The sequence below is a fragment of the Manduca sexta genome, chromosome 6 (assembly GCF_014839805.1).
Source record: "Manduca sexta isolate Smith_Timp_Sample1 chromosome 6, JHU_Msex_v1.0, whole genome shotgun sequence".
NCBI lineage: Eukaryota > Metazoa > Arthropoda > Insecta > Lepidoptera > Sphingidae > Manduca > Manduca sexta.
Window position 1 is genome coordinate 9,968,164 of NC_051120.1, and position 25,473 is coordinate 9,993,636.

The window sequence follows — 25,473 nt, forward strand, 5'->3', positions numbered from 1 at the left end:
AGGTAAATATATTATTTACCTACGATTGCGTGTAATGTAGTAGGTATCTAAATCCATGATTGCATGTAAGCATGCAAGAATAACGTGCTATTTGTTTACAACACAGAGTTTTAGTTGGTATCGTTGTGCATTTATAGTGTTAGGAACTAAACCCGGCGCGGCGGTCGTATGATTTCCATCTCTCCAGACGACTCAACACAGGGACGTAAGACCGCCGAACTAACATAACCGTTCATTCACGCCCTATAAAAGCTGAGTGGATGTAGTAGACCATTGTCTCCGCGAAAGAAAAAGCAGAACACCAGATAGAAGGAATCTTAGGGGAAACAAATTAAAGACCCGCCTCAATCTGCTAAAAGAAAACCGAGTTTTTTTTGTGGCCCTGTATGGAATGTAGAAAAATTCATGTTTAGATAATTTAACATTATTAATTTTATGGATATTTTTATGCCTGATAAATAATCATAAAGCTTAGGTGTCATGTTACCGAAATTGAAACATTGAATTAACATAATAAAAGCAACATAGAAATTAATATAATTTACTTACAACCATCCATTTAAATATTTGCTTACATATGAAACGATAATCGAAGTCGAATTCTCTTATAACTAAACACTAAAATAATACATATTGGACTGTAAATTAAACTATTTAGGTTTTTAAGACGGTAACAAACATTTACAAAGCTATAAAACAAAATAACAAAATAGAAAAACAAAATGTTCTACTCTTACAACGAAACGAGAATTCAATGTTTATTGACACTTCGCTCGATGGCGTTCAAAGCGACAAGTTCAGCATATTTTCTATAAAACATTCAGAAATATTAATCTAAGATCTCATTTATACAGTCATGTGCCCAAAGTGGACGTTACGGGTAATTATATGCCGGTATTTTTACCGTTAATTATATTTATCGGTTTACAACATTGAATAAAAAAGTTATCATACCATATTACATAGATAATTATTTTTCGTCATTACGACACTTGAAACTTACATCTAAAATGTGTTAATATACTTAATTTTTCAATACATTCCTAGTAAATTAAATTCTGCTGGTCTCTTCCTTGCTTTTGAATAAAGTGGGGTTGCCAATTTTTACCAAATAACCTAATCATTTCTTTTAAAAAACTGGCCACCCTTAAAAAAACTAAAATTTTGATATATATAAGAATTATTCCAATATTTTCCTAAAACATATAAATTCTCATTGCCAAAATTCGTGGTAGATTTACAGATCAATCTTAGGCCTATACTGTAGCCGGAGAGGGGGGTCCCTGAATCGCCAGCGCGTTACATACACAAACTTTAGTGTGTGATCTTTGCCTAGGAGCTCGTCATTGCATAAGATATCAATCTGAAAAACGAAAAAAAATATATAAATAAAATATTTATGAATGTACCATTAAAAAAAATATTCATAGACGTTATTTATCTAAGGACGGAGCATTGCTATGATAAAAAGTTCTCAGTGCTGACGGCATGGCAGCCTCGCCAGCCTAGGGCCGTTGTGATTGGCTAATATCGCGAATCGCGATACAACTTGAGTTGGCTGTCAGATAAAAAAAGTTAAGAAACAGACTTGTTATCACAGCAATGTTTTAGATAAAAAACGTCTATAAATAAGGGGGTGTATATTTTTAATAGTTCAATAAAGTATAAGTATTCTTATTTTTCAGGAATGTCAATAATCATTAATTTATTTTCCGTACAACATACATTAATGTACTCACTTCCCTATACTGCTCTATGCTGTTTAACACCTTCTTGGCCACAAACTTCTTGAGGTGTGTGATAGTGGCCTGTGCTGAACACCGAATGAAGCTCCTCTTAAGTGTTCGTAACGATGTTGATATGCACTCCAGGCATACATTTACCTGAAAAATGTTCAAATTTATTATAAAGAAAAAAATGGCTTTGTTTTATGATTTTTTTTAAATTGGAACAATTCTGTTCCTTTGATTAGACAGCATATGCAACGGAAGCTCTCAAAATGAAAATAATTTTCTCCAGTTTTGCAACATTTTTCATTCATGCTCTGCTCCTATTAGTCATAGCACAATGTCAAAAAATCAACTAACTTGGCCTGCAGTGATTGCACATCATCATGTGAACATTTTACTCATTTACTGACAAAAAAACGACATTACCTGTTCATCCTTCCTGTGACAGTCGGTGTTGTCGGGCTGCTCAGGCTCGTCGCCGGCGGGCTTGTCGGCGGCGAGGGCGGCGTCTTTGGGGCACGGCAGCCCCTGCGCGCGGTAGAAGTCGCGCTCGCGTTTCAATTCATCTATAACACAATGCTTATGTTTATAATCAAATGCTCTAGAATAAATTATAAAATAAATTGTTGGTGTTTGTAAATGTAAATACATTTTTGGGGATTTTTTCTTAATATGATAATGTGACTTTATTGTGAGAAGATCAACCAACTGAGTAAAAATTAGATTAGTATGCCCTGTCCTGGCCTAGCATATAGAGTATTTATTATCTCAGTAATTTATTCCTGTGTTAATATGCAACATGGTGTCCTGTGTTAACATGGTGCAAGAGTCATTCAGATAGCGCTATGGGTCACTATAATTACTTAGGGATTTTTACAGCAGGAACAGCTTGACACATGGGTGAAACCACATACATTACTAGTTGTCAACATGTACCATTTTCTACAAACAAGGTTTTCTATTACTTTTGGGATATACCATGAAGAACATTAATGTAGGAAGAAGTGATTGGGTTCTATACTACTTATTATCTAATGAATCGCCAGTCTGCAAAAGCTATGGATGTAAATATGGAAGGAATCTCGCTTGGCAACTGTTTTGACACCCAATTTATTATTTATTTTCTATTATTGTTAATATTTTAAGGTCTAATCCTTCTCAGTAGTAGAGGAGGCCCGAGCCCAGCAGTGGGACAGTATGTAATACAGGGCTGATATTATATTATAATCTTTCCTTTGCCCTTTTGAATACTACACAATATACTTACTATCCTGAAGGTCCGGGACCAGTTTGTACACAATGTCCTGCATGGTGCGGTCGAAGCTGATGTAGTGTAGCGGATGAGACTGGTGAATCACAATGTTGCATGTTGGACAAGTGTTGTTCTCTTCCAAATGCTTCACCAAGCAACTCTTACAAACTGCAAGGAGGTTATATGCTTAATACTCGGCATTTACACAACACAATTGAGGAAATACAATTAGAAACCCGTATTTGATAGTTTTTTGTTTCATTTCAAGTTAGAATTGTGTTAGTAAGTCACAAACAGTAGTATTATTTACTTAAACCGCGGAAGTAGCTTGATGATTTTTTGAATTATGTTTCATGTCAAACAAAATCAAACTATCTATATATGGGTTTTTCTGAAGTAAAGTTCTTTATTTATAATGATTTTTACTGTAACTTACATGTATGAAGACATTCGGTGACTGTAGTAGCGTCTATGAAATACCCACGGCAAATTTTGCATGTAATATGGCTGTTTAGTGTTTTCAACTTTATCCTCCTTTCCATTGTCATCCTAATGTAAGGGCGGCGTAAAAAACATGAGGTATTTGAGGTAAATGAACTTAAAAATGTGATAAAATGAAAAAATTAAAACATAAACGCAAACCCTAAGTCAAAGTCAACAATAATGTTTTTTTTTGTGTCATAGATAAGCTACAGAATATTTCACATTCAAGGATCATCAAAATAAAAAATATTTCAACAATATATATGATGTATTTTATTGATTTTATGTTTCCAGTGAAAATATAAGTCTGCTTCTTGTAAAATCGTCATTTTTTTATTGTTTTTAGGGTCCACAAAAAAGCATTCCAAAAAGTAAGTTTGCCAGTTGCCACATGTACTATTTACGTTTAGTTATTGCAAAATACACAGAATATTGTTTACTTCATAATACTATAATGATTGTACTTATGCGCAGCGGACGTAGTACATATAATTTATTATCGATGTGTGTTGTATTATGTATATAATAAAGTTTTATATGTGAGGAAATATTATTTGTTTTCAACTATAGTGAATTTATAAGAATAAAAGATAATTATTTAATTAGTTTATTTCAATAAGGTTCAATCAACAATATATACACTTTTTGTTTTCAACATAAAGAACTAAAATCATATTTTGAAGTATGTACCAATCAAGGAAGTAAAAGCAAGGGAGCAAAGAGCTATTTCAACTGCTATATACATAATGGGATACAAGTAAACGTTTGCTAATGTGAAATGATTTTTACTGCCTATATTATGCCTGTTCTAGGGATGTGTTGGGGATTGGAAAGGAAGGGGTGAACTTTCATAGAAATGTTAGTGATCACACCCATATGCCCATAACCAAAGAGAATACAAATACTATGCCCGTAACGATTGGAGGTGTCGATCGAGGTCACGGTAGTCAAAGGGCTTGGTGGTACTCCAAACTTTTTCATCCTTTATATCTTCCCTGTGTCTTTCATAATAATTATAATTGGTTATTGAAATAAAACAAAATGTAAGACAAAATATAACATATAATTCACTCTTAGGGATTTACAATTACTACAAAATTAAATTGTAACATTTCAACCATGGACAGTTATCTTATAAATATATTTTTTATATTATTGTAAACACATAAATCACTTTTATAATTGACTGCCAATGTTGTCAAGAGATCAAAGCAGATCGAGTTAAGAAAGACCATAAGGTTAAGTTTCTATTGACAGCAACAATGTCTGGACATAATAATAAATAAAAAAAACCAATACAGCAAAATAAACAAATAACAAGTGTGTTTAAAATTGTGATGACATACTGATAAAAAGCTAATTATAAAGTTGCAATATCATTTTTAATAAATGTACTACTTAAATAAATCGTAAGACTTAAAACCAATAATAATAATTAAATATCGAAAATCAATTTTCTCTATAACATTGAGGTAGTTATCAAACCGCTAAAAGTTCGCAAAAATAGATAAAATTCTTTACTATTATTCTTTAAATACACGTCACTATGATCCTTCGCATTTGACGTTTGAATTAGTGGTCTCTGTAAACTTCTGTAAAGCGCCATCTAGTAGCCCAAATACTTTGTTTCCTTGCAATACAATTTTATAATGATCTGACGAAGGCACTGGCATGTTCGGTTTTGCGTGGTCCCTTTTAAAATGACGACTTAAATGACTAGTTTGTGTGAATTTTCTCTCGCATATTTTGCACTGATATTTCTTTTCGCCGGTGTGGACGACTTTGTGTTGTTTGAGCGCGGACGAGGTGTAGAAAGTCTTGCCACACTCGCAGTGATGGTCTCTCTGCCCTTTGTGCCGCTTTAGATGGACGTTGTAGGCACTGCATGTGACGAAACCGCGGTGACACACTTCGCAGTTGTATCTGAAACAGAAGTTGCCGCTATTTATTGTTTTCAACGCATCAATTGCTATAGCGATAAAACAATTATCACAACCTAGTGATGAGTAAGATTTTCATGGGGCAGTTGATAACAATAATAGTTTGGTTTTAAACATATCCAACACTAGACCTCATAACTAAATCCTTAGGCTGAAAATTGCTTCAAGATTACATGCGTCTTATGGCGCGTCGTATCTCGGCCAATCACAATCGTGCAACATTGACATACATGTCGTATTTTATAATTCATGCCACTTTTTAAGGGAACAGTCTTATTCTACATTTAACAATGACAGTTGTTTTATTATTCCTTTGAGTATTTACCTGACTTCCTTGTTGTGTATGCGCACGTGTATGGAGAGATTGCCGGCGGTAGCGAAGGTCTTGGTGCAGAGGTGGCAGCTGTACGGCTTCTCACCATTATGGATACGCTGGTGGACGCGAAGGTCCGCTTTTATCGGGAAACCTGCACAACAGAAAACGTGCCACATCAGGTTTAAACTTATTAATTAATGATGGCTTAATGAATATAGAAATATATAAAAGAAATACTATAATAGTTAAATTGTTTTTTGGTTGTGATGGATTATTTTTTTGGAAACTAGTTAAAGTTCGTTCACCATCTTATCATCATCATTCTCTTAACCAGTATTGTTTTACCATGGTCAATTTAATAGTCTTATTACACTGGACGAGTTGCTGTGCTTGCTTGCAATTCGCCAGAGAGATAAGTGCTTTAACTTACCTGACTACCGATGGAACAACCTGTTGGGACACACACACACGCGCAGCTGTGTAAGTGCACGTGCGTAGTTGTGCGAGAACGCTGTGTCACACCATACCTCCCATATAAAAGCAACGTGCGCCTTTGTTTAATTAGTACGTCTTACGATTTGTTACTATTACCATCTAAGTACGCCACTGTGTATTAAACGTACTCTGGAGTTTCGAAATACATAATATATTCAGTGCCATCTTTGGAGTTTCATTATAGCTAGAGTTGTGACTCCCATACATTACCATCAAAAACACGAACAACTCTACAAACCCAACTGTAAGTGACAGAAGGACTTGTTACACGATACCTAATTAATTTTGTTTTAAAAATTTAAGCCACGATCGTTACATTTAAGTGCGTGTCAAATTTATTTTAAAATACAGTTTTAATGCGGCAACATGGTTTAATTACTCCTCGAAGCCCGCTCATAAATATTACCAATGTTAATCGGTATTGGGTATTAGGTTACAAGTTTTAATATCTTTGACGGTACATAAATAAGATCCAAAATACCTTCCCTATAATCCATTAGAAGTTAAACAATGATACTGAATGCCTACCTTTCCCACAATCCTGGCACAGGAACGGCTTGTCTCCCTTGTGCCGTTTCATGTGTATTGACAGTTGAGCGCTCTGCACAAAGTTCTTGAAACAGATGTCACAGCTGTACAGCTTCTCACCTGATTCAAACAGAGCATTATTGAGTAGATGTTACCTTAATTAATTGTTAGAATCTTATATATATTTAAAAAAAAAAAACTCCACAAATACTTCAGTATAATTGATAGTGAGTGGTGATAACTAGGTTTTTTTTTATTGCTTTATGACGAGATGAGCTTGCCGTTCGCCTGACGGTAAGCGATACGACCACCCATAAACCGTAGAAACACCATCCAACATCTTGAATTACAAAGTATTGTTTGGTATTGCACTGCGCTCGCCATCCTGAGACGTGAGATGTTAAGTCTCATTATGTCCAGTAGTTACACTGGCTACAATATCCTTCGTATGTATTGTATCGATTAAAGAGAAGTTATTATCTCTTATCAATATCTTTCATGAGCTACTATAGAGAGTTATACACCATGAACTTGGTAGTCGATATCCTGTAGGGCAAATATTCTACCACTAACATAAATGAACCGATAAAGATATTCTGATATTTAGACACTTCTTATACAAAATTTGTATATGCATACCTATGTGCATCCGTATATGATTGACAAGCCCAGTACGTCTGCTGAACTGCTTCGGGCAGTATTCGCAGTGGTATGGAGTTTCACCTGTGTGGACTTTCTTGTGCTGGAATAGCGCGCTGTGACCCCTGAGAACACAGAAAATTATTGTCCCCGAGAGCAGGTATAGTTAATTTCGAGTTAGAAAATAGTTAAATCATGGACTGATAATAACATTGTGGTCTACAATAGAGCATGCTTGTGTAGAAAATGATTTTATTTATTTATATTTATTAAGAAAACAAACAGAACGATATTACATATATAAACTAGTTAAATAGGTAACACATAATCCAATAAAGTTTCCACAGACATTTGTCACATAAGGCAGCAGATACAAAAGAAGGAAATAAAATAAATACTGAACAATTAATATACAAAATTAAATTTAAACAGCAAAAAGAAATTTAAACATTCAAATGAATTATATTACAAATCTAAGACATTGATATAATAGAATCTATAACGTGACTTTAAGATGTTCGAATTATAATTATCAGGTTTAATAATATTTAAAATGACTGAACCTAAACGAAGCTGGACAGTCGGGACACTTATACGGTCGTATGTCAGTGTGACATATCTTGTGCGCCTTCAGGTTGCTCTTGGTGCTCAGGAACTTGCCACAGATATCACATTGGTGCGGCAACTTGCTCTCCGGCAGAGATGGCGTCTCGCCGTTTAGCGTTACTGTAAGACATACATTCATAATAGGTCTTGTTCATCATCATCATCATCAAGATCAGCCGTAGGATGTCCACAGCTGAATATGGGCCGCCCCCAAAAATTTCCAGATTGACCTATTGGAGGCGACCCGCATCCAGCGATCTCCTGGGACTTTCATTAGGTCATCAGTCCAACTCGTCAGTGGAAGTCCAATGTTGTGATTGCTAGCTAGTTTCCTTTACAGAGGTTTAAACATACCAGCATTCCGCAAGCTATATTGTCCTTTGAACTATGCGGCGAGACTATTGAATTTAATTACTGTAATATTATAAAGTTGATTTTAATGTTTTATTAATAACTAGAGTTGTTTTAAAAACTATGTAAGTTATGTACCTTTTTTCTTTCTCCCTCTTTTGCCTTTAGGTTTCAATTCGCGTAATTGTGATGCTGCAAAAAAAATCATTATTAATATATGATCTCATAATTCTATGCACAATGTTATAGACTATGATTTACCTTCATTTTTGTTCTTAATTTCAATATTGTCTAAAAGCAATCCTTCTGTGTCTATGCAATTTTCGATGTCATTGTTTAAAGATGATTCTGAAAAAAAAAATTGATTTAAAATGATCTTTAACAGCTTGTAACATGTTAAAATCATCTATGGTCAACATTTTAATACAGCTAATGTTGAAAAACTAGAAATATTTTTTTTATACAATAGGAAGTCACTATAAGTATATAAAGAGAATTACCATCTAGCCTCTTCTTAGTTTTGATATCTTCTAGAAGAAGGTTGTCATCATCTGCATCCCAACAGCTGTCTTCTCCATCATTGTATGAAGGCTCTATAAAATTTTCTAATTATTATCCATTTTTAATGAAACTTAATGACAATGCTATATTTGAAAATAAAAATGATCCAATTAAATAAAAACACAAATATGCATCATGCCTTTGTAATTAAAGGGATTTTTTCCTTGAGTATTCCGTCCCATATGATAGGGGTCAAACATATTGCTATACAGGGCACAAATTTAAGACTCCAGGCTGATACTTAGCAGATAACCTGACATCATAATATAAGGTCAGGTGGGGCAAGTGCGCCGACGGGGTAAGTGCACCTACCCTAAAAAAATCGAAAACTATTGATGTTATACAATTACCGCAATCTTATATCTATGATTCTAACTGAAATGCAGTTCCACTAAAAAACACAAATGGCTCTGTTCATTTTCATACGATTTATTCGCCATTTTATTATAAGTGTCATTTAGACCTGTAAACAGAGATGACCCCGTGAAAGATAACATCAAATATTTCAAGATATTTAACATATTTCTGTAAACCAGTAAGGTGAGTACATAGTTTAAACCTTTTATTTTAACTTCCTGCCCGAATTTTATCTATATATACTAAAATAAAGGTTTTTTTAGCAATGCGAAAAAATGCACCTCAAAATTGTCGAGTAGGGCAAGTGCGCCACAGTTAATAGTCGTATGGCGCACTTACCCCTAAACCATATATTACCAACCTTTTTTTGAGAATAAGTTTTACTAATATGACTTATTATTATTAAAATGTAACAGCATCATTTTTTGTACTCAAGGTATTTTGTTTTGAACCGACTTAAATAAAAAAGTGTATTAGTTAATTCGTCAGATATTTGTTTGTTTTAAATGGTTCGTTTTTACAAAAGAAGAAATGAGAAATGTTATAAGGCCAAATTCTAAGTTTTTGAGTTATAACGCATTCAAAAATGTTAATTCCTACATATTTGTTTGTTTTTTAGTCTTTAGAAATAAAATGGATTTCGTATTAAAGCTACCATTTCTTTATAACAACATATCCGCACATAAAACTCTAATATCAATACCTAAATATAGCAAAAAAATGGGTAAAATGTTTTGAAGCCCTGATTTACAAAAATATGGCGCACTTGCCCCGAATTTGATTTGACAGCCATAGTTTGTTATAATATTGAGTTATAAAAAATTATCCAAGAGCAATGCGGGTAAAACTTATTTTTCTATGGACTAAAATGAGTGTTTTCTTTATAATGTTCAATATTGACGTTTTTTTTACACAGGCGCACTTACCCCATTTCCGGAGTCAAGTGCGCCTACTACCATCTTTTTTTACTTTGAGCAAAATATTATTAAATTATTTTCTGATTTCCTTGAATGGCTATAGGTCGTTATCACAAAATACCAAATATTCTTAAATTAATAAAATTACATTCTTAAGTCAGCACAAAAAGAAATTATTTTGCATTGAATCCAGCTATGATAATTTTATGGCGCACTTTCCCCGACTGACCTTATGACATTTAATTCTTACAATGAAACATTCCTTACAAAACATACCAACTTTAATATCACTCTTGACATCATTATCCTCAATCATAGACAAAACAAGTTCTGTATTGTGCACGGCTTCTTCTTTCACAACCTTTACTTTACTGTTCTTAAATTCATCTTTAAGTATGTATCCTTTTAGTTCCTTGTCACTCTCTTCACACTGCAGGTTGAATGCGTAGGTCCGTTTAAGTTGCTTACAACAGTCTTTACATATTTGTCTTGGTAATCCATCATCTTTGTTTAGCTGAAAAATATGTTATTGTATTCAAAATGGTGCTGTATTGATTATTATAGTTTAATTATAAAATATTTGGCTTTGAGTAGGGCAAAGGCATTATATAAGTGTGAGTAATTACTATAAACTCCTGTCTATTTACAACTTGAAAATAATGTCACATTTCACAAAAAGTTTGCTCAGAGCAAGTTATCTTTATAAGCAACAGGAATGAGCAGACCTAAAAACATTGTTGTATAAATTCCTCATTTTCTAAGTCATATATTTTTAAAGTCTGTGAATGCAGATCTTAATGACTTCAAAAGTGATGGAATCTCTTAAGAAAGTTTCTTTGTATCTACATCATTATGTTAATGCATAATATAGCAACATAATTTAACTTAATAATAGGGATAGTTTGTAAAATCTTAAGAACTTTGTATAACAGAAAAGTATTATGTGAGTTGGAAATAGGCAAAAGCAACATAGTTAAACACTTATAAGAAGGAAATGTCACTAATATGTTATAAATAAGTTAGGCAATGAATACTATGCTTTAACATAATTAGAAAATAATGAATTCTATTAGCATTATTAATATACGTTGTATACGTCTTAATTAAATACTATTTTTCTTAAATAATGGTCTTGCGAGTAGGTCAATAAAAAACTATAAGGGCTTGGTGCCAGTTTATAGAATCAAATGACTTCAGGACATAGACGACTGAATTCTATAATACAAGTGATTATAACAATGAAGGGAGATTCAAATACCTTTAATTTAGTACAGGAAGCTAGCATTTCACAGTAGAGAGTGTTTCTTTTCACATAATAACTTGTGTATATATCGCATGTTGGTTTATTCGACTGCAGACATATTCGACACACTTTGCTCAGGTCCAGAGGCACATTTCGTGATTTTAAATCGGTAGACATGTTAAAATGCACCTGATTTAACTAATTTTAAATTTAATTACATTTCAATGCTGTGGAAAAATTGGCATTTGGCGAACGAAACACAACACCAAAACAACAGTCAAGCTACGTTTTGTTAAACACGTTTTGTGTTGATTCATAATAACAAAAAATCTGTAATAATAGTGTTTTATGACCTTCTAATATTTGAATTATCAATTTCTTACTTTAATTCAAAATTGAAAATTTAGTTACATTTTTGTAATCATATTTGGATTCGAAAATATTGTTTGACAAATAAATTTCACAAAGCAATAATAAAACGCTAAAATATGTTAGGCGATTTTATTATCAGTAATCGACTACAATTTTAAACGGATAACGGATATCTCTATTGTATACGGCATCATCTGTCACCTCTGTCAGTATTTGTCTGATAAAATGTCGGCAAAATAAAGGTCACTTTCGAGTTTTGTGTTATTGTAAACGAAAACTGTTGTCGCATTTTAGTTTTCTATACTAAGATATTGTTTAAAAAATGTCTGCGTTGCAAAAAAGTATTATGAAGAACAAATTGCCGCCAAGATGTCCTAGGACCTCTGGGGTGTCAAAGTAAGTTAATTTGTAAATGTTACTATGTTTAAGTATTTTATTAATAAGTCTGCAATAAGGAGTCATTACTTAAGATATGATAGCAAATGGTATAATTGCTAATTAATAATGTTCTTCAATCATGTTCGGTTAGATATGTTGTTGACAGTTTTTGTTACAATATGTTAAATTCATAAATAGGGCATTTTGTACATTAGCATTTACAGAAAAACATTGCATCGAAATACATTACAGTTTGAGAGGTATAAAACCATTCCCAATTCAATCATTTTAATATTACCAATTTAAAAGAAACCTGTTGCACTCCCTTGCTTAGTTCTTAATTAAGCATTTAATTGTTTTACCAGGTTAGCGCCCTTTGGAGCTGGTCGCCGCAAGGACTACAGCCCAGTGTCATGGAAGCAATATTTCGAGAAATATTTGGATGTGGAGACTGAGGGTGGTATATTTAGGGTATATTTATCTCCAGAACCTGACCATCCAGAAAGGCCAAGGATCATCACATTGCACGGTGGAGGATATTCCGGGCTGAGCTGGGCTTTGTTTTCAGTTAGTATTGTTTTTATATTCACCCTAAAAATGTATAAAATTGTTGCTGTATTGAATATTACTAATGTCAAGATTAGATGAAAACACAAGGACACAGACAGCTGCATCATCCTAGATAAGCTTGTATAATAAATAGGAGTGGGAAGATTTTTAATTTAATAATTATCTACATTAATATTTTATGTATTAATAATAATATAATTATTTATTTCAGTCATAAATTAACCTAAAATTACGAAAAGTATAAATTAGTATAGACCATTCTTTCTGCAGGAAGTCTACTAATCAGTTTCAACTTGACTATCTAGAATTCAGTTATCAAGCAATTGTTTGTGTCATGGCGTTGGTATTATTACAATGCTGTTACACGCTTGTATAGAAGACAGTGGTGTTTGATATTGTTTGAATAAATTGTTTTTAGGAAGAAATTACAAACATGATCCACTGTCAAGTGATATCCATGGACATAAGAGGTCACGGGGAGACTAAAGCTCATAATTGCGATGATCTCAGTGCTGAAACTTTGGTGAAGTAAGTATAGTGTTTAATTTTTTTTTATACATCCATGGCAAAGTTACTTCACTGCACCTGATGGTAAGTAGAGTAGGGTCCAATAGCATTTGATCGATGAGATATGATTACACCTCAGCACTGATTACACAGGCTGATCCTGGAATGCGACACTTACATGAGGCACTGAGGCGGGTTTTATCACCTTGTGTATGCTGGTCGCTATCCAGGTGGATTTCATATATCCTACCACCAGTAAAACATGGATAATAATATGTAACTTAAGAATTAATCTAAAGTATACAGTTCGGCATAAATTGCTACTGCCTCACAAATCACTGTAACTGTTACAGTTGCCACTGCACTACATTGAAAATGGCAACTTTATATGAGAGACATTTAAAGTAAAAATTTAGATAAATTTTATAATACTAGAGCTTTCTTCATGAGCATTTTGTGTAATTCAAGAATTATTCATTTTCTAGCAAAAAAAGAAAAGATTTTGTAAGCTTCTGAAAGATATAGAAATAATAATTTTGCATTCTGACAGAAATTAGGCAAAAATCGATTTAGCATAGTGTTAATTTTTGGTATCAAAATAATGCTTTTTTATAATATATAAATTTACAGCAATTGAACTAGTAATATTGTGTTTAATAAATTGTTTTTATATATTTTGAACTAGCTTTTGCTTGCGGCTTTGCCTGCGTGAATGAGTTTTTCTGGGGAAAATGTCCAGCCATATATTTTCCCAGAATAAAAATCAGCATATTATGTCCCAGCATTTCAAATTATTTTTATACCAAATTTCATAGAAATCCTTTTAGTGGTTTTGAGTTTAATGTGTTCAGCTATACAGAGGCGGTAGGAGACTTTGATCAACAATATGTAAGGATTTACAATATATTTGACCCGGCTATCAAATCTAAAACCCAGTTTCCAGCGCACTAGACCATAAACGTAATTTTTTTTCCATAGAGATGTAGAAGAGGTCCTACACAAGCTGTTTGGCGCGATCCTCCCGCCGCTGATACTGGTCGGACACTCCATGGGAGGAGCGATAGCTGTGAGGACTGCGCACTTGCCCTCTTTGGAGCAGAGCATTCAAGGCATCGCTGTTATTGATGTTGTAGAAGGTTAGTCTTCTTTCTAATCATTTTAGTGAAAAATGGGTTTCTGGTGTCTTATTGTAATCACAATTTGTGATTTTACCATGAGACGCTTAGCCTTGCCTGATTTAATGCAATATTTATGTATATTTTATAAGTTAAATTGGATATTCTATTGATTTCATGACAAACTATAGTCAATAATTTCATAATATACAACAAACAAATTCTCAGTTAGTAAAATAGTAATATTTGTTTCAGGCACAGCAATGGATGCTTTGGCCAGCATGCAGAGTTTCCTCAGAGGTAGACCAACGCACTTCAAGAGCATAGAACACGCCATAGAGTGGTGGTAAGTAATTAAGGAAAAAAATCGTAATCATGGATTGCTTCCTTGAAAATGTATGAAAATATACCACAGACTTTAAAAAACAGTTATAAAAAACAAAAAACTAATTCGATGTATTTATATGCGGCTATGTAGATACCAATTTCTGTTACAACAGTGTAGAGGTATGAACTCTGGTGAATAAAATCTGCCATATCCAAAATATGGTTCAAATTAAATATAGTCAATTAATTTCTGGCTGATGAATGTGTTTTTTCTTTTTTTAACAGTGTCAGGAGTGGTCAAGTGCGAAATGTGGATTCGGCAAAAGTATCAATGCCTAGTCAAATAGTTAAGTAAGTAGAAGAAACTTATTCAGTTTGTATAAAAAAATTTTTAGATTGCATGATTTTTTTTTACATACTGAGCTTGTTTGTCAACTAAAATTGTATTTATTTAAGTTCTTAGTTGTGTTCTTCTGTGATGCCTAGGGTCGACTTTAGCTTCTTGGGCCTCCCAAAGTTCTGGAGTTCCCACCAAAATCCCTACCCATGTCGCTCACATTAAGAATCTGAGTACTCCTCTTATAGTTTATACATAATTATTTTGAAATGCACAATATAACACAAATAATAATTGTACAATTCCAGTGTAGAAACAGGCCGTCTCGCCACCCATGAGGTGGAGTCGTACACCGGCTTGGAGGCGGACGAGTTGTCCGGCCCGACCGAACACGGGACTCGACCCGACGCTATCGCAGAGGACGCCGAGCTCACTTTCACCGAGCCCATGCCGGTCGGAGACTCCGCTACCATGAAGTTAGTGATTTAAACTGTATTATAATCTATATCAATGGTTCATAGAATCCTAGAAGAATGAAGTTATAAAATTGAATGGTCTGTGGTGGACTGAAATGTTTTCAAACCACAAGAAAACAGATTTATAAAGGTAAAATTAAACAATCACTACAAAACTCCTTAATTAGATTAACAACAATCAATTAGACATTGTCATAAGGATTCAGAAGCAGTACAAAGTAGCTGTATAAAGTTGACAGATTATGATGTTGAGAAATCGATATCCAAACTTGAAACTTTTTTTTTCACTTTATTTATATTATAAGGTCCAGCAACAGTCTTTACATTATTACATTAGAACTTAATATAATGTAAAACTAAATGTGACAAACCAACTTATATGTAAATACAGCTTGAATATATAAAATATGTACATGTAATGTATAAGGTTTAAAACAATAATACATTGAAATCGATATTAACACTCCACAACAAATTATTAAGCAGGATTAAATATTTAAAAATGTGTCAATTAATATATATAATCTTTGAAAATACAATAAAACGAAACTAAGTAATATCGATTTATAATATCGAATGTGTTATGTATCGATATCGTAAATATCGATACTAGGCATTTTACGTAACCTTAACAGAATTTACCATTTCCAAATTTTCAGATATAAATGGCGCATAGACTTGTCGAAGACAGAGCGCCACTGGTCCGGCTGGTTCAAGGGCCTTTCCGCTGCGTTCTTGAGTGTGAGGGCGCCGAGGTTACTCCTCTTAGCCTCTATAGACGGACTGGACAGAGAACTCACCGTGGGACAGATGCAAGGTTAATATATTTGATTTTAATGTTAGGGAAGTCATATGTTCCACCACAGGGAATGAGGTTCGTGCCCAGCAGGGGGTCAGTATATAATACAGGGCTGATATTATTTATTATTATATATAAAAATGTGTTCAACCAAAGAGTTCTAAAATTATATAGAGCGGACATTGGAAGAATTGTTATACAAAAATTTTGCGCTCATGAGATGATTAGTCAATCTACAGTGAAATAGCAAAATATCAATGTAAAATACTTCATATTTTTTTCATATCATGATTTGTACGTTTTTAATGCGAGTATTAGCACATTTTCTGTAAATATATTTTATTTTTGTATTCATATCTAAGAATGATGTGACATTTTGTCATAGACACTTTAAATAACACAGCGACTCATTACCATTTGGTAATAACTTTTGGAGTAAAACTTTGGCCCTGATATTCGGTCTATAACTAATTATATTGTTTAATGTCTTTGATATTAATAGATTATTATTAAATATCAGGCAGTTTGATTAACTGATATGCCTGTATCCTGCAATTAAGGGCCTGGTTGTTGTGATTGTGATAAAATTGACTAACATGAACATAGTAGAATATCCGCCACAGTGGTTGGGTTTGGTAAGTCGCCTTCGAAAGACAGCCAGTGTATTGGACTGTCTTGTCAAAGGAGAATATAAAATAACTATTTCTACTTTGGGATTAATGTAAAATTCCTTCCATTATCTACACACCATTAACCCATTTAGCATCGGAATGTTTGCTGGCAAACATGACAGCTACATGACATTATGTGTGTCACGGGAATATAACCTTATTATGTACTACATAATAATAAGTACATAATAAGGTACATAATAATAATAATTTAGTACATAATAAGGTTAATAAGGAAAGGTTCATTCAAAAATCTAGATAATATTGTTAAACAAAACTAGATAAGTATTATATTTTGTTATTCGTAATGTAAGCCAACGTAATGTTTTCAGGTAAATTTCAAATGCAAGTGTTGACCAGGTGTGGACACGCCGTGCACGAAGACACGCCGGGAGAGGTAATGTGACAAAACTCTAAGTTTGGCTTGTACAACGACTCACTGAATATGATCAATGATAAATATATTTTAACCATAGCGCTGTCCACGTCAGCTCCTAATGGGTGATAGGGACAGCACGAGGCTTTTAATGTGTTTAGATATTTAGTTGTTGTGCAAGTCTAAATTAATGAATTTTTAATTAACAACAAATACGGCACATTTTAATCCAATTGTTTTTTTAATCGAAAATATAAATTTCCAGACTAATACCAGAGCATGTATGGTTTAAAGCCCCAGTATAATTATTTTAACATAAAAAAAATAATTATATGTGGTTGACTAAGGCCTAGTCCCTCTCAGTAGTAGAGGAAGCCCGTGCCCAACAGTGGGACAGTATGTAATACAGGGCTGATATTATTTATTAGTATATAAAAATTACGGGATAACACGTTTATTTCTCCTCGCAGGTGGCCCGCGTGGTAGCATCGTTCGCTCTCCGACATCGGCTCACATCGGTCACAGAGAACGGAGAACACATGAGTCTCTCCTCAGGCCCTCCGGGATGCTGAACCTTCACCCTTTGACTACCCTCACACATGTTTTCATTGCACTCGCCTGTCTTAGAGATTGGCTGACGGTAACTGTATAGCAGGACTCTAAACTATTAAAGGCGTCTTTTACGTATCTAAATGATTGTATATAGGGCGATCAAATACAAAACTAGACTGGTAAAGAAATAACTGCATGCGTTCAGTTATACCTCTTATATGTTGACTGTCGGATATAATATATTTGAACCTTTCGAAATAGGCCTAAAAAGAATTTTATAGGTTCCCCAAAAGCCTCACTAAGAATCTGTGCTGCTGTATTTGAAAAATATATGTTAAATTGATCGTCATAAGTTTTAAAGTCGGTTAAGGGATTGGATAGAGCGACTCGAGATGTAAAATTGTATTTATATTTGTACTAATAGAGTGCAACTCATTTGCTTTTTGAATTGAGTGTTCTTTTTGAAGTCGGTTAGAAGGTATTTCACAGAATGTCTCGGGATGATATATATGAGGTTGTACTAGGTACCACTAAAATAATAATCGTACTGTACTAATAGAATAAAGCTCGCTCAGTTTCTTACTGCAGTATCGCTAGTGATTAGACCCATAAGGGTTGCCATCGGTTTTCTCCGTGGTATATTGGGGCTTATTATTGTTGTTTTAAGGTGTCTATTTGACTATACTAAGTCTTAAATGACTATCGACTATCGATCAATCTCAGCCCTTTAATTCTGGGACCAACATATATCGATATATTAGGATTCTCATCGTATAAAAAGATCTTATAAATAATTATGCCTTTTAAATTCAAATACTCGATACAAAATCGATAGCTCAAATCGATATTCGGTATACCAGTTACGGTCAGCCTTATCATTAAGCAATAAAAATCGATATCTACTTCCAAAACTCAACTTACTTTTAATATTATCGATAAGTTCTTCATAAGTATACTTTGCATATTACGTTTTAATATAACTATACATTTTGTGTATTTTGCACATTCAATATTTAAGCAAAAACTTACTATGAAGTTATTTGGAAACATTTGTTGCGCATCATGTTCACGCATTATCGACATGATTCGCAATGTTGAGGCACATGTTGCGAAACAAATATTGCCAAGTGGATACAAGATCCCACGCAGGGAAAACTGCAGTGTGTTGTAAATAAGCTATTTACTAACTTTTAAAGTTAAGAAAGTCGTAAATTACTTTGTGGCAAACAGGACTTATTTGCGTTTAGTAATATTCATACACGTTTTAACCCAAGTGATTCAAGCTCAATTGTAACAAATTCTATAAATATCGATTAGAAAGAATCGAATTGATAATCGATTCGTATATTTACATCTCGATATTGAACTCTATGTGTTGTGTACTATGTATATTCGGTGTTTATTATAGCAAAGCATTATTTGATGTGGATAGATGCACTGATCCTCAATTTTCAAAGGCCTAGATCCAGTACACATGAATGTGATATTAATAATACAACTGCCCCAAAATAACTGATACCCGACGCTGTAATATAGCCCTTATTGTTTGCGTATCAAGTATTACTATACTTAATATATAATTCGTTTTACTTACCAATATAGCATGATTACAAGATATTAATAAGTTGGTATACTTTATGTTCGAATGCCTCAGTCGCGTAGTTATAATGCGTACGCGGTATGAGTACGACCATCACACTGAGGTAAGGGGTTCGAATTCTGCGTTGGGCCAAAAATAATGTGACTGGTTTTTATATTTTATAAATTAGTCAGTCGCAGTTCGGAGTCAGAGTTCGGAGAGAGTTGGCGGTGTAATACCCTTGTGTCGCACCTGATCTCTTTCCGGTCATGGATTACCGTCTCAACGGACTATGAGAGTGAAAGAACAGAGGGTGCATCTGTGCATTGCGCACATACTTGTGCACTATAATATCTCCTGCGTATATCGCTGATCTCTGTTTAATTTTTTTTTTGATTCATACTTTTTTCACAATGAGATATAAGATGATAAGTCTCATATTGGCTGTAATGTATTTCAAACGAACTCAGCAGTGCTTTCACAATTTTTGACACAAAAATAGACAATGCACCTAAAAAGTGCTAGTACATTAGGTTCGCTCAGTCATGACCGGTTTGAAGTTTGTCACGAGTGATAAAGCCTAGATAAAGTTATTATTGAGGCTAGCTCATGTATGGTCCGGCTGTCAAAAAATTATTAACAAAAATAGACCTTATATCATGCTCATTAAAGTCGTCTTCGTCGTCGCCTGCAAGCTCGACAGTTAGTGAAGTGATGTGCTAGTAGGTCGCGACAGATACAGAGACTGGGTGTTGCGACTAACTTCAGACCATTCTTATTCTTCTTTAGTATAAAGTTAACAATTGCTTGCAATGTAAGAGTTAATGTAATACGAATTATGCATACAAGGTCCCATTTCTACTATGTAATATACTGCCCTCTAGTATTTTGTTATACGTAAATACACTAAACAATTGTTTTTATTATAACGAATAATTGATTTCTAGAATAGTTTTGGAATTTATATTTATAACCAAACGTGGCGACTTAAACATTGGTAATGTTTGAGTGTTATTTGTGAATAAAATATGGTAGGTCAGTCAAAAGTATGGGTCAGCCCGCTATGTTTTTGCTTTGAAAAAATTTAAGTGGATTGTCGATTAAAAATGTGTATTTAAGTTTTTTTGCTTTGTTCGCTTAGTTATAGTTTTTTAATACAAGTTTTAATGTCCTTAAAGCAAATATTGAAATACGTATTACCAGATCGGCTTGAAGGGCTATCAAACTTGCTTTAGAAAATAAATTTATTTTTAATTACAATTTTCGAGAAATAATTTTGTCAATAATTTTTATCAGTATCGTAGAACTTTTGTATGATCTCTTTGTCTTCCTTCAATGAATTTATTGTTTTGTTTGGTCTATATATCTAAAGAATTACGCTTAGCTAGCGCCAGTTACTAACATTGTGAGCTGTAAACAAATAACCAAAAGATGCCACATAGCAAAGATAATATATTTAAAAAAAATTACCATAACAAAGTTAGCCCCACTGACAAACAGTTTCTGATTGGTCCGCTAAATAGATACGTAATGTGATTGGTTAAGAATAAGCGTTCCCGAATTAAGACAGCCAATGAGGGCGCTCGATTTTAATAATTTTTCTATTGACACTCACTAAATAAGACTAGTATATAAAAGTTAGATGTGGCATTTTGTATATTTATTTGTCTATGGCATAAAGTGATATTTCTCTATGGAAAGAGGCTAATCATACTAAATCTATCTCGTATTCTGGTCTCTGATGTTTAGTTACCCTCCCTAACGCCTACTTTCGAACTTTTAAAACTAAAGCTGTCTCGCTGCTGGCAACTATCTTTAGATGGTCAAAAAGTATAATATGCTTTGTTTAAACAATTTTATGTAATATTTATATTCGCCTAAGAATAACTCAATTAGCAGACGCTTTCAGAGTTGCGAATTTTATTTAAAAAGTATATATGATCACTAGCGCCATCTATGTTGCAAATTCGATTTTGGAACTTGTTATAGCCGTTAAGATACAATTTAGATACAATCCACATTTATTCAATTATAAATGATATCAGTACAAATAAGTATAAAATTAACTTACAGCAAACATTAACAAAGTTATTTGCAAAATACATACTTATGTATTTGTAATTCTAAGGTTGCCATAAATTAATTTTCTATTATAAGGTCCAAATCGATTTGCATACAGTCGCTAGTAGCTTTCATACCAGTGCTAAGGTCACAAAATAACAGCTTATGATTTGCATGCAGTAACATTTGTCCGTCCTTCTGAAATTAGTTTATTGTTAATTTATTTGCAATAATTTGCAACGATGTTTTCTTTGTATGGAAGTACAAAATGTTTAGTGTTAAATAAAATCTATTTATGGCAAACGTATTTTTATTTCTATTCATCATATTAATACCCAAATTATATGTTTGTTACCACCACTTGCACTTTTGTTTAGGGATGAATATAAAATGGGTTTATTTCATACAAATAAATGTTGTAAGCATTCATTTCGGAACAGAGGTAATAAATAACCTAAGTTGAAAGAAAAATATATATTTTTTTTTCAAAAATAGTTTGCAAATGTGTTGCTTCATCACGTTAGGTTCGCCATGTGCAGAAAGAAGTTTGCAATAAAACTGTTTTTCTGAATTACTAGATCAGTAGGTCATTTGATAAAACATCACCGGTTCTGAGTTTCGGCTATGTCGATGTACCGTTGTAATGCCTTAAATTAAGAAAAAAAAGCCTTATCTTGGTGACCCATGCCATATCAATAAATCGTGTTTAAGATTTGCTGTCAGTCTTCGATATACATCTTGTAACATTTTTGATTAATGGTCAAGTCATGAAGTCGCTCTGCCCCCTTAGAATGTTGTATGAAATACGACACGAACGTGCGTGTCGTTCGATGTGATTGGTTGAGAGATTGACACGTGACTCAGGCGTTGGTCTTTTGACCAATCACTATCAAGAATCAGACGACATGGTCATTCGTGTCGTTTGTATTGGCACATACTACGCAGGCTTAGCGGTACTGCGAACTGTTTTGAGTCAGCAGTGATGAGTGTTTGGGGTGAATGCTGCACACATACCCGTATGTCTGGCGGGATTGCTTGCCGCCAATGACGTTTTACGAATAGACGCGTCATACACTAACAAAATGGCACATAAAAACGGCGCACTATTTGCTATAGACACGTACCTGTACATATAATTACAAATTGGCTCGAGGAAGGATTAAAAAGATGCAGCATACATTCGTTCGAAAAGGATTATATATACATCGACAGTTACGCAACAACGTAAGTGCCGCACGCTCATTGGCCGTCAAGTCGGGCAATTACCTTACTTTCCTCTTGCCAGTATTGAGCTCGGACAACGTATCTATGTAATAAAAACATCTTAGCTTGCCGCACCGGTTATCCCTGAGCCGAATATCAGCGGGACCGTTAAAGGTTTTTTTTATGATATAGAAAATAAATGCTACGTTATTAATTGTATGATTTATTATGTAAATATGTAAAGAGATACTAGAAAAACACTAAATGCATAACAAGGTAAATGTCCCAAATACACGACACTTATTTTAAGGTATTTTTCTCACCGCTCTACTCAATGCCGAAAGATTACGTAAACACTGATTTCGGAAAGTCATAACTCCATAATATTTTTGTAACCAGTTTAAAAATATATTTAAGTAGATATAGATATAAAACTGGTAAATAAATATAAGCCTCCTCACCGTCAGATCTTGTTTCAATTTAAATAATCCTCTGGCATGATATAAGCAGTGTATCGTGTATTATAAAAGAGCATTTACTTTGTAATATTTTTAAATATGGTAACTATTGATCACAACACTTAGTGCAAATGACTAGCAAACGATTACATAGACAATTAAGTATCATCACAACTCTTATGAGGGAAATGTGCCAATTAAAATACATAAAGTACTAAATTGATAAGACTTAGTAATTAACTAAACTTTAACAATTGAAATTTCGTCGTATGCCCATTTAGGTTTGATTCTTACATTACTTCAAATTACTGGTACGTTATTGGTACATTTCCCTTACACATTACTGAGCGCAGCTTTGAACTAATTTATTGTTTAAATATTTAATCTAAATACTTTGTGCAAATAAATAAATCAAATGACAAGTATTAGAAAAATGTAATAATTTATACAATGCTTTGGTAATAAAATGGATAATACTCGAACTTACCTAATAACTGGGCAAAGCTTTTAAAGCGATTACTTTAAATTTAAATCACAAATAACAAAAAACGCGAGCTAATTATTGGTAAATATTTTACAATTGATTTCAATAAACGATCCCAATCTCAATCTTCAATCCGATTTCGAGAATGAACCAATCATAATAACTCATTTGTAAGCATGTCAAAAAGACTTTGTTCTGATTGGTTTTTTTTTTAAGATAGATTGAACTTAGCGATTGGGGTCATTTATTACAAATGGCGGTTAGTCGATTATTCTTAATATCGATTTTTTGAGAGAAAAATTGCGACTGAATACTGCGCAAAATATCATTAAACGTTGCGTTACCTAAATAAATTACTACGTCATAAATTTAAGCGTTTTTCTGTTTGTATCAAATTAACAATGGCAGATAATTTTATATAAATCCTTACAATAATAACAACCCAAAAAAACTATTAATCACAAAGAAATAACTTTTAAAGTTGAAACAATTTAGATCACAAATAGCATTTTTCACAAGCAAATACAAAAGTGTCAACAATAACACTTGTTATTACCGGACTACGGCGAAGTAAGGAAGGGTAACAATTTTTTTAAATATATAATTAATTACATAATCTCATTATAACAACCATTACTTTGATCTTATTACCATGAATCTTAGTGGCAGCAACATCGTACAGTCAGCAACAAACGTAGCAGAACAAATTCAAAACACCTATACCCGTTAAGTATAATTCATAGATTTTTTCTTTGTATGCAATAAAGTAAATGCATTTTATTTTATTTCTGTGAAGAAAAAAGTGTCAGTAAGATCAGAAAAGTGTATATGAATTTTGAATTTGTTCAGTTATTTATCTAGGCGACTGTACGTAAAAGTAATAAAATATTAATGATTAACGGGAAACTTAAGTTTCTAAAATACTAAAAAACTTTATGCTTTACCAGAATACACAAGCAATTTGAATTCAATTCAAATAAAATCGATAATACAGTTGACTTAATCGATTGTTATATCGATTAAATCGATTATAACTACAACAATTTTATAAATATGCAATAAATTATTTTAGATTTATTTAGAAACGATAGTTTTAATCCCTTTAACGATTGTAATACTAAAACAGTGCATTGTCTATGTTAAAGTGACATTAGAAGTAAAAGAAAACAAGACAAAACATAGTTCAACCGTATTACACTAACGTTTGCTCGTGGCTCCGCCTTGGTGACAAACTTTTCCGGGATAAAGTCCCGCTATCATTTTCCCCAAAATAAAATATCCTGTTTTTCCAGACTATCTCTGTGTCATCCAGACTAATTCAGCCATTCTGGCGGGAGCTACAAACATTCCAACCCCTTCAATTATAATGTTAGTATATATCTAAACATTTCTAGTGAGGCTTTAACAATGTTAATAAGCAGTTGTGCGTTTAACAGCCGTTTTCAATATCCCAATCGCTTTGTTTTATTTCAAAAATGGACCAATCAGAACAAAGCTTTTGTGACCTGCGTACAAATTAGTTATTTTGATTGGTCCATTGGGAATCGAATTGAAGATTGGTTATTGCAAACGACGGTTAATGATGAGATCTGAATTAACAAACTGAGTATGATATTTGGTGATGTTGATACAAATTAAAATACGACAATAGTTTAAACAGCGCTTTTCATTTCTTGCTTGACGCATGTTTTGAACGCCTCCCAGCCTTCGTTCTTCGCATACGACTGAAAATCAAATACAAATTATAATTCATACGCGGAGCCTTAAAACAGTATTTAATGGTCATTGAT

The 25,473-nt window shown here is 33.3% G+C and overlaps 4 protein-coding genes across 6 annotated transcripts in view; 1 reads left to right on the top strand and 3 right to left on the bottom strand.

Moving 5' to 3' along the window:
• Positions 1-525: 525 nt before the first annotated feature.
• Positions 526-3,660, bottom strand: LOC115440521 (polycomb group RING finger protein 3). The gene is made up of 5 exons (XM_030164864.2): positions 3,419-3,660; positions 2,998-3,150; positions 2,157-2,296; positions 1,740-1,883; positions 526-1,363 (listed from the first exon to the last, which is right to left on the bottom strand). The coding sequence occupies exons 1-5, from the start codon at positions 3,528-3,530 to the stop codon at positions 1,238-1,240; spliced, it is 675 nt and encodes a 224-aa protein (XP_030020724.1). The 5' UTR covers positions 3,531-3,660; the 3' UTR covers positions 526-1,237.
• An 849-nt stretch (positions 3,661-4,509) lies between these two features.
• Positions 4,510-11,761, bottom strand: LOC115440512 (zinc finger protein 62 homolog). Its single transcript, XM_030164853.2, has 10 exons — positions 11,434-11,761; positions 10,452-10,689; positions 8,841-8,933; positions 8,602-8,688; positions 8,479-8,532; positions 7,947-8,109; positions 7,384-7,508; positions 6,745-6,864; positions 5,731-5,872; positions 4,510-5,388 (listed from the first exon to the last, which is right to left on the bottom strand). The coding sequence occupies exons 1-10, from the start codon at positions 11,593-11,595 to the stop codon at positions 5,010-5,012; spliced, it is 1,563 nt and encodes a 520-aa protein (XP_030020713.1). The 5' UTR covers positions 11,596-11,761; the 3' UTR covers positions 4,510-5,009.
• Positions 11,762-11,963: 202 nt separating this feature from the next.
• On the top strand, positions 11,964-21,841 carry LOC115440492 (protein phosphatase methylesterase 1). The gene is made up of 10 exons (XM_030164826.2): positions 11,964-12,186; positions 12,534-12,735; positions 13,157-13,266; positions 14,224-14,381; positions 14,616-14,706; positions 14,973-15,038; positions 15,333-15,500; positions 16,160-16,317; positions 17,303-17,367; positions 17,817-21,841. Exons 1-10 carry the CDS (start codon positions 12,113-12,115, stop codon positions 17,916-17,918), a joined length of 1,194 nt encoding a protein of 397 aa, XP_030020686.1. The 5' UTR covers positions 11,964-12,112; the 3' UTR covers positions 17,919-21,841.
• A 1,103-nt stretch (positions 21,842-22,944) lies between these two features.
• Positions 22,945-25,473, bottom strand: part of LOC115440498 (calcium uptake protein 3, mitochondrial) — a 110,413-nt gene continuing 107,884 nt past the window's right edge. For all 3 annotated transcript variants that reach the window (XM_030164835.2, XM_030164833.2, XM_030164832.2), the window contains one exon: positions 22,945-25,407. In XM_030164835.2, the coding sequence (XP_030020695.1) occupies positions 25,336-25,407 (72 nt within the window). In that variant the 3' untranslated portion in view covers positions 22,945-25,335. The remainder of the gene's footprint in view (positions 25,408-25,473) is intronic.